At 45.2% G+C, this 15,385-nt stretch overlaps 1 protein-coding gene across 9 annotated transcripts in view; it reads right to left on the reverse strand.

Annotated features, from left to right (window-relative positions):
* The window catches only part of BCAS3 (BCAS3 microtubule associated cell migration factor), a 463,105-nt gene that overhangs the window by 393,754 nt on the left and 53,966 nt on the right, over positions 1-15,385 (reverse strand). For all 9 annotated transcript variants that reach the window (XR_009556811.1, XM_060268433.1, XM_060268432.1 and 6 more), the window contains 2 exons: positions 11,006-11,113; positions 9,083-9,159 (listed from right to left, as the gene is read on the reverse strand). Coding sequence is in view for 8 of the 9 variants with exons in the window: in XM_060268433.1 (XP_060124416.1) it covers positions 9,083-9,159; positions 11,006-11,113 (185 nt within the window). In the remaining variant the exon portion in view is untranslated. The remainder of the gene's footprint in view (positions 1-9,082; positions 9,160-11,005; positions 11,114-15,385) is intronic.

A 15,385-nucleotide genomic window follows, 5' to 3' on the forward strand; every position in this document is an offset into this window, starting at 1 on the left:
AGGGCGCGCTCAGCATGTAGACATCCTCCAACTGCCTGGCTGCCTGTGACAAAGCCTTTCAAAACTCAAAACGAACAGGGCAAGTGGAGTTTAAAGTGGTTTCCTAATCAAAGACAGCTGCATCGGGAAGCTGCAACAACATGCACCCCTGCAAGACGGGCCAAACTTTAAAAGGCAAACTATTCTGTCTCTGGTAAGGTTTTTCATTCCGAGCAGGCCAGCCAGCAGAAGCGCTCTGTCTTCCTTTCAGGGAGGCATCCAAAAAAACAGTGTTCACATGCAACTGCTCAGCTACTGAAGGATGCTGGCTACATAAAAGAGCATGCTGTACCTGAGCCTTGGGGGTTTACAGAGAAGGGTTGTAGCTCAGTGGCAGAGCATCTGCTTTCCTCGTACAAGGTCTCAGGTTCAACCCCCAGCATCTCCACGGAGGGCTGGGAGGGCTCTCCCTCTGAAACCCTGGAGAGTTGCTGCCAATCCATGCAGAGAACACTGAGCTCGATGGACCATGGGGGCGACTCTTTATAAGGCAGCTTCTAACGTTCTTAAGTCAGCCCTATATTTAAAGCCATGAGGACTAGATTCTTACTTTGTTTTTAGGGCACAGACAGTAGGCTCAGTGGTGGGGCATTTGCTTTGCATGCTTAAGTCCCAGGTTCAATCCCTGGTCTCTTCAGGTAGAGCTAGGAATGCCCCCTGGGAGACCTGCTGCCAGTCAGAGGAGGCAATACTGAGCTACTTAGGCATTAGACAGCTCCTTATGATTCTATGATGGCAATAGGCAGAATTCAAGGTAAGGCGCTGAATTCAAAACAGTGGTTCTCAGTGTGAGCAGCATGAATTCTTGAGACATCTTTGGCGTAGGACATTTGGGGGGGGGCTCACAGCGGGGTCTTGCTAGTGCCCCCACACAAAAGTCTGGCACCAGTCTTGCATTAATAAACCATGGAACAGCACAATCTTGACATATCAAGAGCAGAATTATCATGGGTTGTTTTTTTTAAATAGAGAATTTAGTCCGTGTGCTTACTGTGTTCTATAAGAAAAGAGCCTCTTTTGGGACTCAGATGTATCGCGTCAATAGAAACTTGGTGCCAGATAATGGCTTTAGCCATCGTCTTCCTCCCCGGAGACTAAGAGCACATCATCAACCTGAGGTTGACAAGCGTCGGGGGGAAAGTGGGGCCGGCACTGGCTGCTGGACACAGAGCCACTGCTGCTGTATCACCACGTCCAAATCGCCTGGTCTCTTCCAAGGGGAGAAGAGCCCCCCTCACCCCCCCTCCAGCATCTTCTAGGATGAGTAGTTGGCAGAAGCGCCGGCGCTGTCATAGCAGGAAACTGATGCACCAAACAGCCGCTTATTTACTTTTGATAAATGTGTCCCTGTGCCTCTTCCCCACTTCCTCCAGCCATCCCAATCACCGCGGGGGAAATGGGATGTTTTTCAGAGGACCATTAAGCGCCAGAGGAAGAATAGGCAAAGAGCACCATAAATTAACAACAGGCAGTCAGAGAGGGTTAAGGCAATTGACTTTTTTGCCTTAAAGCCATGGGATCAAATCTCATCAGGTGGCCACCCCATCTAGTAAGACACCCCCTTAAGGGCAGAACATATGCTTTGCATGCAGAAGGTCCAACATTCAATATCTAGCATCTTCTGGTAGGGCTGGGAATGCAGCCTGCTTGAAACCCCAGAGTCCTGTGTTAGGTGGACCAATGGTCTAACTCTGTGTTCCTCTTTTATTTTATCATTTACTCAGCTGCCTATGTCCCTCTTTTAATTAATCATTCATTCAGAACCACGAGGACTTGAAGTTTTTGAGAAGAAAGGCCAGAGCTCAGAGGCAGACGGAATACTTTGCATGGAAAATGTTCAGTTCCTGACTTCTCCAGGCAGGAACATCTCCAGCAAAGGAATGTACAAAGCTGCCTTATACCAAGTCAGACCACTCGTCCATCTAGCTCAGTGTTGTCTACACTGACTGGCAGCAGCTCTCCAGGGTTTCAGACAAGAAATCTCTCTGCCACCTCCACTGGAAGATGGCAAGGATTGAACCAGGGGCTTTCTGCACACAAAGCAGCTGCTATAGCACTGAGTTAGTGTTGCTTGATGTGGTACCACAGCCTTGTCAATGTTTGGATGTGTGCCAAGATTGCAGCTCAGCATCTCCTACAGATAGAGCCCCTTCTATTCTCCACCCCACCCCAATGGTGGAAATCCATAGCTAAAGCAAGTGGGAGACTTCAGAAATCCACTCTTCGGGTCAAACAACAGCAATTCTTGGTGACTGAACCACATTGCCACCACATCAAACTGTCAGCATCTATCGGCCCCCTTGAACACAGACTACAAAAATCAAATGAGCTCTCATGGGGTTTTGTTTTTTGTTTTGCTTTTTGGTGTTTTTTTTTAAAGGTTTAAGAATTCCTGACTCAACTACAACAAAGAAAGTTTTTAGGGGGGTGGGGAACCTCCAGCTCAGACCATAAGCATATACAAGTGGTACCTCTACTTACGAATAACTCTACTTACGAATGTTTCTACTTACGAACGGAGCTCCGTCTGCCATCTTGGATACGGTTTAGATAGGATTTTTTCTACTTACAAATTTTTAGATAGGGTTGCGACTTACGAATTTTTTCTCCCAATGCATTCCTATGGGATTCGACTTACAAATGTTTTTGACTTACGAATGTGTGTTCGGAACGCATTAAATTCGTAAGTAGAGGTACCACTGTATGTCATTTTTTAAAAGTTTTTAAAACCTGGAAGTTTAATGCTAAAATCTGAAAATTTTGAAGGAGAGTTGGTCACAAACTGGTTATAATTTGAGGCACCCATATCCAAGTTTGGTACAGTTACCCCCACCCACCCACCCACCCAAGAGTTTTCCTTTCTAAAGGTTCAGGAAGTTCTACTTGCGCACACGCACGCACACAGAAGGTCTGTAGCTCATTGGTAGAGCATCTGCCTTGCATGCAGATGGTCCTAGGTTCCATCCCCGGCATCTCCAGGTAGGGCTGCGAGGGAGACCCCCTGCTTGAAACCCTGGAGAGCCGCTACCAGTCGGTGTAGACAACACTGAGCTAGATTATGGGTGAGAGTGCATACACTGGCATCTACTGTTGAAAATAACATTTTATAAAAGGAATTACATTAGGCAAATCTGCAAACAGAAAATTGGTATACAGTCGTACCTTGGAAGTTGAACGGAATCCATTCCGGAAGTCCGTTCGACTTCCAAAACATTCGGAAACCAAAGTGCGGCCAATTGGAAGCTGCGGAACCCCCCCGTCGGATGTCCGGGTTCCAAAAGAATGTTCAAAAACCGGAACACTCACTTCTGGGTTTCAATCGTTCGGGAGCCGAAATGTACGAGTACCCAGACGTTTGACAACCAAGGTACAACTGTATTTGGAGAAGTGAGTAGTTAGAATGCTGGTGGATTTTCCTAAGAAAACAATAAATCATAGTTGGAAGGGGCCACGAGGCTCGCCTAGTCCAACCCCCTGCAATTCAGGAATCTTTCGCCCAACATGGGGCTCAAATCCATGGTCCTGAGGTTAAGAGCCTCATGCTCTTTGCCGACTGAACTATAATGCAACCTGATGCCAAAAATATGGCAAGCTGAAGTTAAGATTGGGGGAATGGGGGGGGGAGAGAACCTGAAAGAAACCAAAATTGACAGATCAACACATCCACACCCTCTTGTTTGCAATCCCTGCAACTGGAATTCGGCAACGCACTGCCTCCGAAACTGGATGTGAAATACAGCCATCCTGTTGCCAGGGGGCAGGGGTGTGAGTTAGTAAATGGGTGGGTGGGCCCCATGCCTAAAGGCTAGATAGATGGCCTTTCAAACTCTACGCTGTTCAGAAGTTTTTAGAGATCTGATTATGTACAACTTACTTTGGGGCAGCGGCGGGGGGTGGGGGGGGGAGAAGACTAAGAAAGTACGGCAATAAAATCAGGAAGGGATTTTATTTCCCCGCAAAATCCGAGGGGGCAGGAAAGGAAGTACCCCATACAGATCTGATTTCACACTTTAATTCAGAAAAGGTTATTAGCAGCCATGGAAGAACCATGTAATGCCTTGAAATCAAGGCTAGTTTCCCTGCTGCGTTGGCTTCAGCAAAGGGGAAAGCGGATCCCTCGGTTATCTCAAGGCCATGATGTGGGGAGAAACTGACACCTATTGGTAGCTTTCAGATTACTCCACGAACTCTGTCCCCCCCCCCCCCTTTGAAGAAAGGGAAGCTGCTTTAAGCTTTAAACACACACACTAAGAGCAAAACGATGTAATGCAAAGACTAAGTAAATTCAAGGCATTTCCACCCCCTCTCCTGCCATTAAATTCTAAGCTTATTTAGCTATATCTTTCCTTTTAAGGACAACCAAACCTACTTCTAAAGTAAGCTTGGGTTCCAGCATGCAGGGAGGGGACCACGCTAGGCAAACAAATATACATTAAGGCTAGCCTAGTTCATCCTCTTCAAAAAGTCAGAAAAGTTTGCATTTAACATCTGGGGCAAAAGACAGATTTCTGCTTACACAAACTGAAGTTGGGGCTTCTGTCAGGGTGGACCTCAGTTCCTCTCTTTCTTCAGATGCCCTGTTGTCTCCCCATAGAACGAGACAGGGACATGCAAACGTGGACACTAATTCATGCACTGATTTATTTGTTTAAAAACATGTAGCCTACTGTTCCAGTGGAGACTCAAAGCATAAATAAAAGAAGCAGTGCACCCTCCTCAAACTTGGTACACAGTCGTTCTTTTCCGCATTAAGAACTGGAGGTACGATTCAGTCTAGTTGATACAGAACCAGCTAGGGACAGGCAAATCTGTCAATTCCAATTTATCCTTTTTCCAATCATCAGTTCTGCACATGTCAACATGAGCTGGGTTTTTTTTTAAAGTCCTCATGAAAACCCATCAACATTTCCCCTAATACACGCATCTCTACTCACACCTTTCCCTGGTATATTTATTTTTGAACTCATTACTTGGCGTGAGAACAGCACAAGAAAATTCAGAGAAGCGTGGACTTCGAAGTATGGTTGTCGCTTTGGTTTGTGGATTGCTTCATAAACTGTGAATGCCAGCTGAATCTAATTTCTCCCCCATCACTGGAACCAACTCATGTGAACGCCATAGGTGACACAGAATTCCAGGCAGGCAAGTGAGCAGGGCTGATTTCTGTCTCCCCAACCAGTCTGCTTGATTTCTGTGCTGTCTAGAAAGGGAGCATAAAAATGCAGCAAGCTGGGTAAGGGTGAACAGAGCTAGGGCCAAGCCCAAGACATTTTGGCACCTGAGGTGAACCCACAAAATGTTGCCTCTCACCGGCAAGTAAAGAAGCGGGGAGTGAAGTTCTACACTGGGAACATAGGCATGGAATCAAGTCAACCTTACCCCAACGGTTGAAGGTGGTTGCAGAACGCAGGAGACCCCAAAGTGCAGCCCTTGCCATTTTCCCCTTAAAGGTTGGAGGAGGCCAGCAGTGCCTCCTATTTGTCTAGAGGCAGCATTCTCGGTAGTGGCGCCCGCCCTGTGGAACGGCCTCCCATCAGAAAAACAACTACCAGACTTTTAAGTAATAGATTAAGAGTTTAATTGTTTAGAATCACTAGATATGGTATTATGATAATATTTAAGCAAATCTAGAAGTATGTAAGATTACGAATTTACTAAGCTAGATATGTAAAGAAGCGTAGCGGGAGGAGGGAGAGGAAGTCAACAGATTAGATTAGTAATAAGGATATCAAATATGAATTTTTGTTTTTGTAAAATTTTCTTCTTTTTGTGTGTTTTTGTATTCTTACTTCTTTTTGTTGTATGTCATTTTTGTTTCTTCTTTTTATATTTCTCTTTTTATATATATAAAAAAACCTTAATAAATACGTTAAAAAAAAGAAAAAGAAAAAGAAAAACAACTACCAGACTTTTAGAAGACATCTGAAGGCAGCCCTGTTTAGGGAGGCTTTTAATGTTTAATAGATACTGTATTTTATTTTTCTGTTGGAAGCCGCCCAGAGTGGCTGGGGAAACCCAGCCAGATGGGTGGGGTATAAATATATTATTATTATTATTATTATTATTATTATTATTATTATTATTATTATTAAGCGGGAGCTGCCAAGGAGGAAGCAGATTTGGCCTCTAAGGAGAGTGCTGCAGCAGACAATGCATTCCTTGGATACTCGAATCTGCTGCTCCTGTGGATTCTGCCACCCAAAGCAGTCACCTCACCTTGCCTCGTGGGTGGGCTGACCCTGGACACAGCAATCCCTCCGTCCTTCTGACAGCCCCCTTGGCAGAATACAAATTATTTTACCAGTCTGCTTAGAGACTAATTGATTGCATTTCTATGCTGGCTGCAGAAGAGGGGGCCTTATCCTATTCCACGGTCAGCCCAGAGTTCTAGGCCACTAACCCCTTAGCAGGCTAGTAAAGAATCTACAAGCTTAGAACATGTGTAGGCTTGTTTACAAGGCTATTACAGTCTGCACTAAAACAAATATTGGGGGGGGGGGTTTCCAACCATCAGTTGTGGTGTTGGCAGCATCAAAGAATCCCAATGTGTCTTTGCTTTCTGCTTCAGGATGACGTCACTGCAGCTGGGGGTAGAGGTGGTGGGGAAATCAGCACTGCAGATTCCTGCTCTGATGGATTTAGAAGCAACAAGGGATGCTGCAGCCCCTCTGATGACACAATAGTTCTCAACCACCTGACACCTGTGCAGTGGAGTCCACCACAGTTTCATCTAATTCCCCATGCTCTTTAACATCCACTGGGTGAGGTCATCCAGGGATTTGGAGCATGCTGTCATCAATTTGTGGATGACAACCAGCTCTATTTCTCCTTGTCAGCAGAATCGGGGAAGGCCGTGCTGCTGCTGCTGCTGCTGCTGCTGCTGCTGCTGCTGCTGCTGCTGCTGCTGCTGCTGCTGGACTGCAGGCAGTAATGGGCTGGATGAGAGTCAACCCACTGAGATGGAATGCTGAGGAGGTGCAGTTCACATGCCCAGGATGCAGAAAGATGATCTGCTCCTAACAGGGATGCCCTCCCCTTAAAGGAGCAGGTTTGTATTTGGGGGGGGGGAAACTACTAGATAAGGCACAGGCAAACTCGGCCCTCCAGATGTTTTGGGACTACAACTCCCACCATCCCTGACCAGTGGTCCTGTTAGCTAGGGATGACGGGAGTTGTAGTCCCAAAACATCTGGAGGGCTGAGGTTGCCTATGCCTGTACTAGATCTAGTACAGGGGTACCCAAACTAAGGCCCGGGGGCCAGATGCAGCCCAATCGCCTTCTCAATCCGGCCCGCGGAAGGTCAGCATGTTTTTACATGAGTAGAATGTGTCCTTTTATTTAAAATGCATCTCTAAGTTATTTGTGGGGCATAGGAATTTGTTCACATTTTTTTTCAAAATATAGTCCAGCCCCCCACAAGGTCTGAGGGACAGTGGACCGGCCCCCTGCTGAAAAGGTTTGCTGACCCCTGATCTAGTACACGTGGCATCTGTGATATGAAGTACATTTTTCTCCAGCTATGGCTAGTTTGCCAGTTATAGCCATTCCTGGACCGAGATGGTCCACAACTTTGCACCTAAGTACTCAAAGACGTGCCTCTCCCTATATCAATCTGGCTGATCCCTAAGATCTGCAAAAGAGACCCTTCTAGGGGTCCTGCCAGCACTTCTGGGGTGCATCGGGCATTAACTGAGGGCCTTTTCTGTGGTGGCACACCAGGGTATAGAATTCCCTCCCATTAGAAATTAGTCATATTTCTATATTGTATGTCTTTCTCCACCAATTGAAAACATATTTTTTCACCAAGCCACTAGAAGGTAGTTGATGAATGCTGGTCAAATATAACTGCTGTCTGCTGTTGCTTGGTATGGATTTTAGTACTGGTCTTCATTTGCTATATAGCCCATGCAGGGGAACCTTTTGCCCTCCAGATGCTGCTGAACTACAACTCCCATCAGCACCAGCAAGCATGGTCAATGGCCAGGAATGACAGAAGTTGTATTTGGCAACATCTGGTGGGCCAAAGGTTCTCCACAACTGTTATATCGTGTTTTATAATTTTAATTTTAATAATACGTTTTATGTGTATAAACTTATATATGGTGAAGAGTGGAACAGAAATTTATTGAACTAATAAATAAAAATTTAAAAAATAGTGTGCCCTGGCATAACCTTTGTGCCTTACAGTAGACAATGTCTTTAAAAACAAGAATAGACCAATAATGCCAAGTCAGTATAAAACAGGAAACAATCTGAAATAGCAACTCCCAACCATCTACAACCCAGGCAACTTATTAGAAGTGTCAACTAAGTAATGCTGGTGTATTTCTGATTAGAGTGGTTCAAAGGGTCCTCGCTGTAAGTTCCTGCCGTCGGGGGTAACCAAGCTTACCTGTGAAAAGGTGTCATTTCTGCATCATCAAACACAGCGATTACATGGAAGTAAACATTCTCTAAACATCCATGTTTTACAAAAGGTATCTCTAGCCCAATATGAGTTTGCTTGAGGGATATCATATGTGGTCTGAAATACTAGGGGAGCGATTGTGCACTTCCTTAGTGGCATCCCTTTTGCACACGTCCCATTGAATAAGCAACTATTATCCCATTAGAAAACCATTTTAAACCAGAAGGAATCTGGGAGCAACACTTTAAACACACGTTTTAATTCCTACAGCAGTAGGATGAGGATTGTCAACAGGTTGGGAGCCAGAAAAAGCAAACGGGAACAATCCAATGGGGATGGATGGGCACTGTGTAAGAGCACATCTCTCTCGCAAAACTCTCCTACCAGGAATGATGGACCTGAGGCTGATGGGAATTTGAGTCCAGAATCATTTGGGGGAGGTCACCTCCATTTTATACCTTTCAAAGGAGCTTGTGCAGGACAAATCCCCATGACATGCCCCTTGGTTTTAAAAGTACTGGGTCCCCAACAGATCAACAATAGCACCTAAGCCAGGTAACAAGTCTGATCAAGTTGGGTTTGATTCGACCACAACCATTCAGGAAGAAGAGGAGGGGAAACACAAGGATGCTTACTTGTGACAAAGAACTTTTTGGTGAAGGTGCAGCTGTCAAAGGCAGCAATTTTCTCCTGTAAGACAACAACAAGGATCCTGGGGGCGAAAAACAAAACAATGGAGAATACTTGAAATATCAAGATACTAAAAACTGAAATGGTGGGATTTAGACATTCTCATTTCCATAGGGAATAATAATAATAATAATAATAATAATAATAATAATAATAATAATAATAATACACAGGTCCCGCTTTACAAATGCTCACTATGCAAAAATTCACTTATCTGAACACAAAGAATCATTACCCAAACCTCAATATATACACACCACAGATTCAAATATCTGAACAGAAAGCACCTTTTACTTCCTTGTTTGCCTTTTGCTGATTGGTTGAGGGAGGAAGATGGAGTGATTGGACAAATCAGAGAGCATTTTCTCTGGGTTTTCCCATCTCCCCTCACCCCATGTTGGCATCAAAATTCCATGGCTGGAAACAATTAGAAAATTTCACATAGGAATCAATGGAAATCATTGACTTATTACATGAATACTCGCCTAACGAGCTATTTCCAGGGAAATGCACTGTGTTTGTAAAGCGGGATCTGTGTGTCATTATAATTATTATAATCATGATCATTGGAAGTTGTCTGTTCTCTTTGCATCTGGACCCCTCTTAAGACGCCATCACCAAATTTTGTACGGTGGTTCCTGAGATCAAGGAGCAAGTTTTTTCCCTATATTTGGACATAAAGGTGGGCGCCATTTTGCTTCAAGATGGCAGACTGAACCTTTCAAAACTGCACTGACTTGAAGCAATGACTTCAAAACTACCTTGATTTTTTTGTTTGTTTGTTTCTTAGAGTTCCTGAGCAATGCTGGGTATGAGGCTGCTAACATATTTTAGGGAGCAGGCACTGCAGGCACAGAAGCTGAATTCTGTGGCCAATACCAGATTGAGTTATTTGGTGTGTGTGTGTGTGTGTGTGTGTGTGTGTGTGTGTGTGTGTGTGTGTGAAACCTCAAGCAGCAATCCTGGGTGTGAGAATGCAGGAATTGCAAATGTAATGTGTGCCCCCATTTCCACCTGTGAGATGCCAGAGAGAACACAAGAAGGTTTGTACCTCTTTAATAAAACCAATGTTATGCCTCCTGCAACTTACATTTATTTTTTTAAAAGCATCCTTTCTCCCCGGTGACTCAAAATGAAAATCCATCACAACCACACGACATATTAATCTAAAAAGTGTTTCATCCTCAAAAATAATCACATTGCTGGTTTTTATTGCAAATCTGCCGGGCGTAACAGCCGTGCCTTATTTGCGGAAAGTGTTTTGTGTGTCCCCCGTTCCCCTCCCCACACCCTCCATACAATGGAATTAAGAGGAGGGGGGGTGGGATAGGGTTTTATGTAATGAATCACTTAAAATGATTATCAGGGCATGAAGCACAAGGACGACGACAACAAAACAAAAATTTCAAGGGGACAGCAGCTGGGAAGCCATTTTAGACCTCTGCAGTAGACACCACACGTGGAAACAGCTGCAGCTGGTGCAAAATCCTGCAGTGAGGCTATTGGCTGTAGCAGCACATAACTCAGGTGATTAAAAGCTTGCACTGGCTGCCCATATGTTATTGGGCCAAGTTTAAGGATCTTGTATTGATTTACAAGGCCCTTAACAACTTGGGTCCAGGATACCTTAAGGACTGCCTGATCCCTTATAACCCTGCCAGATCACTGGGATCTTTGGGGGAGTCTTTGTTGGCCTGCCTCCTCTCCCCCCCCCCAATGGCTCAGATGTGCAGCTCATAACTACTCAAAAGCCTGCATTTGGTCCAAGCTGCTCCCATGGAAGGCAATGATGGACAACAACATGAAATATAAATGGCAAAAGTGGGTTGGGGGCTGGATGGAGCCCAAAAGTATCCAAAAGGGCTTACCTTTTGTTGCAGTTCAGGTCATAAATGGGTGTTTTGAACTGTATGGATTTCACCATTTCACCAGTTCGCAAAGAATGGAGGTCCACGCAACAGTAAGGAGGGCTGGTGCTGAAAGACATCAGAAAAACACGGGGTTGGCTAGCATATTCACCTCAGCTTGCAAATTCAAGGAGTTATGATTAGGATACAAAGCCTACAAAAGCTTCTGAGCAGTTTATCTGAAGGATCGCTTGGCCCATGTGTGGCTGCTCAGCAGCTTCAATCTGCAGAAGTAGCACTTTGACAAGCACCGTATTACTGTTGTTTCCACATTTGCGAGAAATGGATCGTTTAAGTAAGGCAGCGCCTATGCTCTAGAACTCCCTGCCAACTGATATAGGGTAGGCCCCTTCTCTATATCATTTCTGAAACTTGCTAAAACATTTTTGCTTAGACAAGGCTACCCAAACATGTCATTTTATTATGTACATTTGTTTTGGTTTTTTAACTGTTGGTCTTATCTACATTTTGATAATTTTATTATGCTTACTGTTTCAAAGTCTGCTTTTACTGTTATTCTTAAATGAGCATTTCATGCTGTTTTATGTAAACCACTTACAAGATTTATTTATTGATTAAGCTGGGAAAATAAAATAAACAAACAAAATGCATTTGAATATATAACAGTCAGAATGATGATTCCCCAGCAGAGCAGAAAAATGACTGAATGTAGCAATCTGCAGAATAATGAAGAAGAAGAAGAAGAAGAAGAAGAAGAAGAAGAAGAAGAAGAAGAAGAAGAAGAAGAAGAAGAAGAAGAAGAAGAAGAGAGCACATATAGTGGCTCAGATGCCGGATTTGGGGGATGGGGGAGAGATCAGATTTGCAGCCCAACAGCAGTTCAGTGCTTCCACATAGCTTCCTGCAGCTCCCCATACTAACAAAGCTTGCATCAATTGCATTTTTTAAAGAAAGGATTCAAAATGCAGACTAAATTAAGCAAAGTAAGAGAAACTATAACTATTCAAGCTGCACAGTTTTATGCGTTTTGAAAAATATGGTATTATCATTATGAAGTTTACAAACCAACATGACACCAAGACATGGCTTCTGGAGATTTGGGTTGAAACTGCACATTATGAACTTTGGGGCCCGCATCAGAGTGGGGGCTTAGGGGCAGAGATCAAGGGCCCTGCAGTGCTTGGCAGCGTGAGCAGGAGTGGGCCCACATGAAAGAGGTGCAGTTGATCATAAAGGTAAAGGTAAAGGGACCCCTGACCATTAGGTCCAGTCGTGACCGACTCTGGGGTTGCACGCTCATCTCGCATTATTGGCCAAGGGAGCCAGCGTATAGCTTCCAGGTCATGTGGCCAGCATGACAAAGCCGCTTCTGGCAAACCAGAGCAGCACATGGAAACGCCGTTTACCTTCCCGCTGTAGCGGTGCCTATTTATCTACTTGCATTTTGACGTGCTTTCGAACTGCTAGGTTGGCAGGAGCTGGGACCAAGCAACGGGAGCTCACCCCGTCACAGGGATTCGAACCGCCGACCTTCTGATCAGCGAGCCCTAGGCTCAGTGGTTTAGCCCACAGCGCCACCTGGGTCCCGCAGATGATCATATTTTGAAGCAAATACACATTACCAGTCAATGAATGCACCTAGCCAGTAAAAGGGCTCTTATTACAGAAGACCATTCAGTCCAGGGTCTAAAGCTACCTAACCGCACCACTGGCTATGATGGTCACAAGGCAGCCCTGACATCAGTGGCCCAGTGCGTCTTCCCCCTCTCCTATCAGGTAAGCTAAAAATGCACAGTCATCCTGTCTGCGTGAACGTCCCCGCCCATGCCAACAAAAGCAGCCAATGAAGCGGAAGGGGAAAACTTACAACGGGATGACATCATCTGCTTTAAAGTTACTGGGGAAGGGATAAGAGGAGACCTGGGAGAGGAGAGAACTACTAATTTTGGCAGCATTTTTCTCCCCCCCCCACCTCCCACCTCCAATCCAAGCGATCTCTGTAATGTCTAGCTTTCAGCCCCCGTGTTTTGACACATGGACAACTCAGGAGGATACTGGGTGGCCAAGAACCTTGAGATTTCACTGCGAAACACACACGTCGCTGGAATGGGTCTTATGGACAAGCAGCTGAACCGCACAGCTGCCGATGTCAACCCCAGTACAAAGAGCCCATGGTTGTTTCAACAGGCTCCTTGTTTGTTTTAACGACAACAACAACAAAAAATCCATATGCGGCACGTGCCTCTTTTATCATTTTAATATAAATAAGGCTCTCCAGCTGTTCATTCAAAAGAGAAGCAGCCGCCGCCAGCTTTCTTTCAACAGAAAAGGGGTAGGCAAGAGGAGAAAGGGAGAGCGGCAGGCGCCATCTTGCAGGCCAAGAAGCGGCTTTGATCTGGCAGTTTCGCTCCCGCGACACCTTTTCCTTCCTCTCCCCCTTCTCCTCCCCGCCTCCTCAAGAGAGTGCACTGAAAGGTTGGTTGTTTCTAGGAAGCTGCCCAAAAGGGTCGGCTGCGTAACACACACAAACAGGAGAACACAGATTTTTAAACAGAGGGAGGAAATAGTAAGAAAAAGGGAGTTTGCTACTGCTTGCGGGTGCACCCAAAAGGGGTATGAGGCTGATTGCATGGGTGGTAATACTTCGACCTCCCTCCCACAAGAGACAGTGATGGCCATCCCTATGGCTGGCTTTGAAAGAGGATTGGAGAAATTCATGGAGGAGGAGAGGGTTGCTAGTAACCATGATGGCTGTGCTCTGCCTCCAAGCTTGGAGGCAGTAACGCTTCTGAACAACAACTGCTGGGAACCACAAGAGGGATGAATGCTCTTGAGCAGGCATCCCCAAACTGCGGCCCTCCAGATGTTTTGGCCTACAACTCCCATGATCCCTAACTAACAGGACCAATGGTCGGGGAAGATGGGAATTGTTGTCCAAAACATCTGGAGGGTTGAAGTTTGGGGATGCCTGCTCTTGAGGCTGGGTCCTGCTTCCTGGTTTCCCACAGACATCTGGTTGGCTGTTATGGGAACAGGGGGCTGGACTACAGTAGATGGTCCATTGACCTGATTCAGCAGGCTCTTCTTATGTTCTTCTGTTAACCTGCAGCCGGAGTATGTATGGGGGCCCATACATTAAAGTCATTAAACAAACAAAATCCCATACATATATTAAAGTCACCAAAAAACAAACAATTCCCTGCACAATTGCAAACATCTTTTGGAGAAGAGCTGAAAGGCTAGTAGGTATCCCTGTGATAGATATGTTTTCCATGTGTGTATAGGAACAAAGGATTGTAACAAACACAGTTTTACTCAGAGTAAGGTAAAGGTAAAGGGACCCCTGACCATTAGGTCCAGTCGTGACCGACTCTGGGGTTGCAGCACTCATCTCGTGTTATTGGCCAAGGGAGCCGGCGTACAGCTTCCAGGTCATGTGGCCAGCAAGACAAAGCTGCTTCTGGTGAACCAGAGCAGCACACGGAAACGGCGTTTACCTTCCTGCTGTAGTGGTACCTATTTATCTACTTGCACTTTGCCGTGCTTTCAAACTGCTAGATTGGCAGGAGCTGGGACCGAGCAACGGGAGCTCACCCTGTTGCGGGGATTCGAACTGCCGACCTTCTGATCGGCAACCCCTAGGCTCTGTGGTTTAACCCACAGCACCACCCACATCCCTTACTCAGAGTAGACCCCCTGAAATTAATGAAGACACGTTAGTCATGCCCATTTTCTTTCAACTGAATACAACCCATAGGGAGCTGCCTTATACTAATCTTTTTAAATAAGCTAAGTGTCCAATCCATCACATCATCTTGTGGCTGTGAGTTCCACAAATAAATTATGTGGAATTTGCCATCATAATGGACTGTGATTGCCACTAGCTTTAACTGCTGCCGGGGGGGTGGGGTGGGGGGTTAAGCTGGTTGAGGGCTAACAAAAATGGCTGTAGGTCAGGGGAAAACCATTCTGAAGAAACACTGTGATCCACTAACCACTCCTTCGAATTAAGGAACATAGCAAGCAGTCAGACCATTGATCCATATAGCTTAGTACTGTCTACACTGACTCTACACTGAGTGGCAGTCTCTCTCTTTTTGTTTCAGATGGGAGTTTCTCCCAGCCCTACATGGAGATGTCAAGGATTGGACCTGGAACCTTTTGCATGCAAAGCAGATGCTCAGCAACACAAGAATACCTTTCATAATATTTATCGGATTTGTCCAGAAAAACACACCAAGGTATTTTTTTTAAAGTGACATTTCCCCAAAGTGTGTGCATATATCACTGAGACACAAAACAGCAGAACTCTTTTAAACCTACCACAAATTGCAGGAGGTATGGAAACACTTATTTTTCAAAATCAGAAAAAGGTGCTCC

Source organism: Zootoca vivipara, chromosome 15 (genome assembly GCF_963506605.1).
Source record: "Zootoca vivipara chromosome 15, rZooViv1.1, whole genome shotgun sequence".
In the NCBI taxonomy this organism is placed as follows: domain Eukaryota; kingdom Metazoa; phylum Chordata; class Lepidosauria; order Squamata; family Lacertidae; genus Zootoca; species Zootoca vivipara.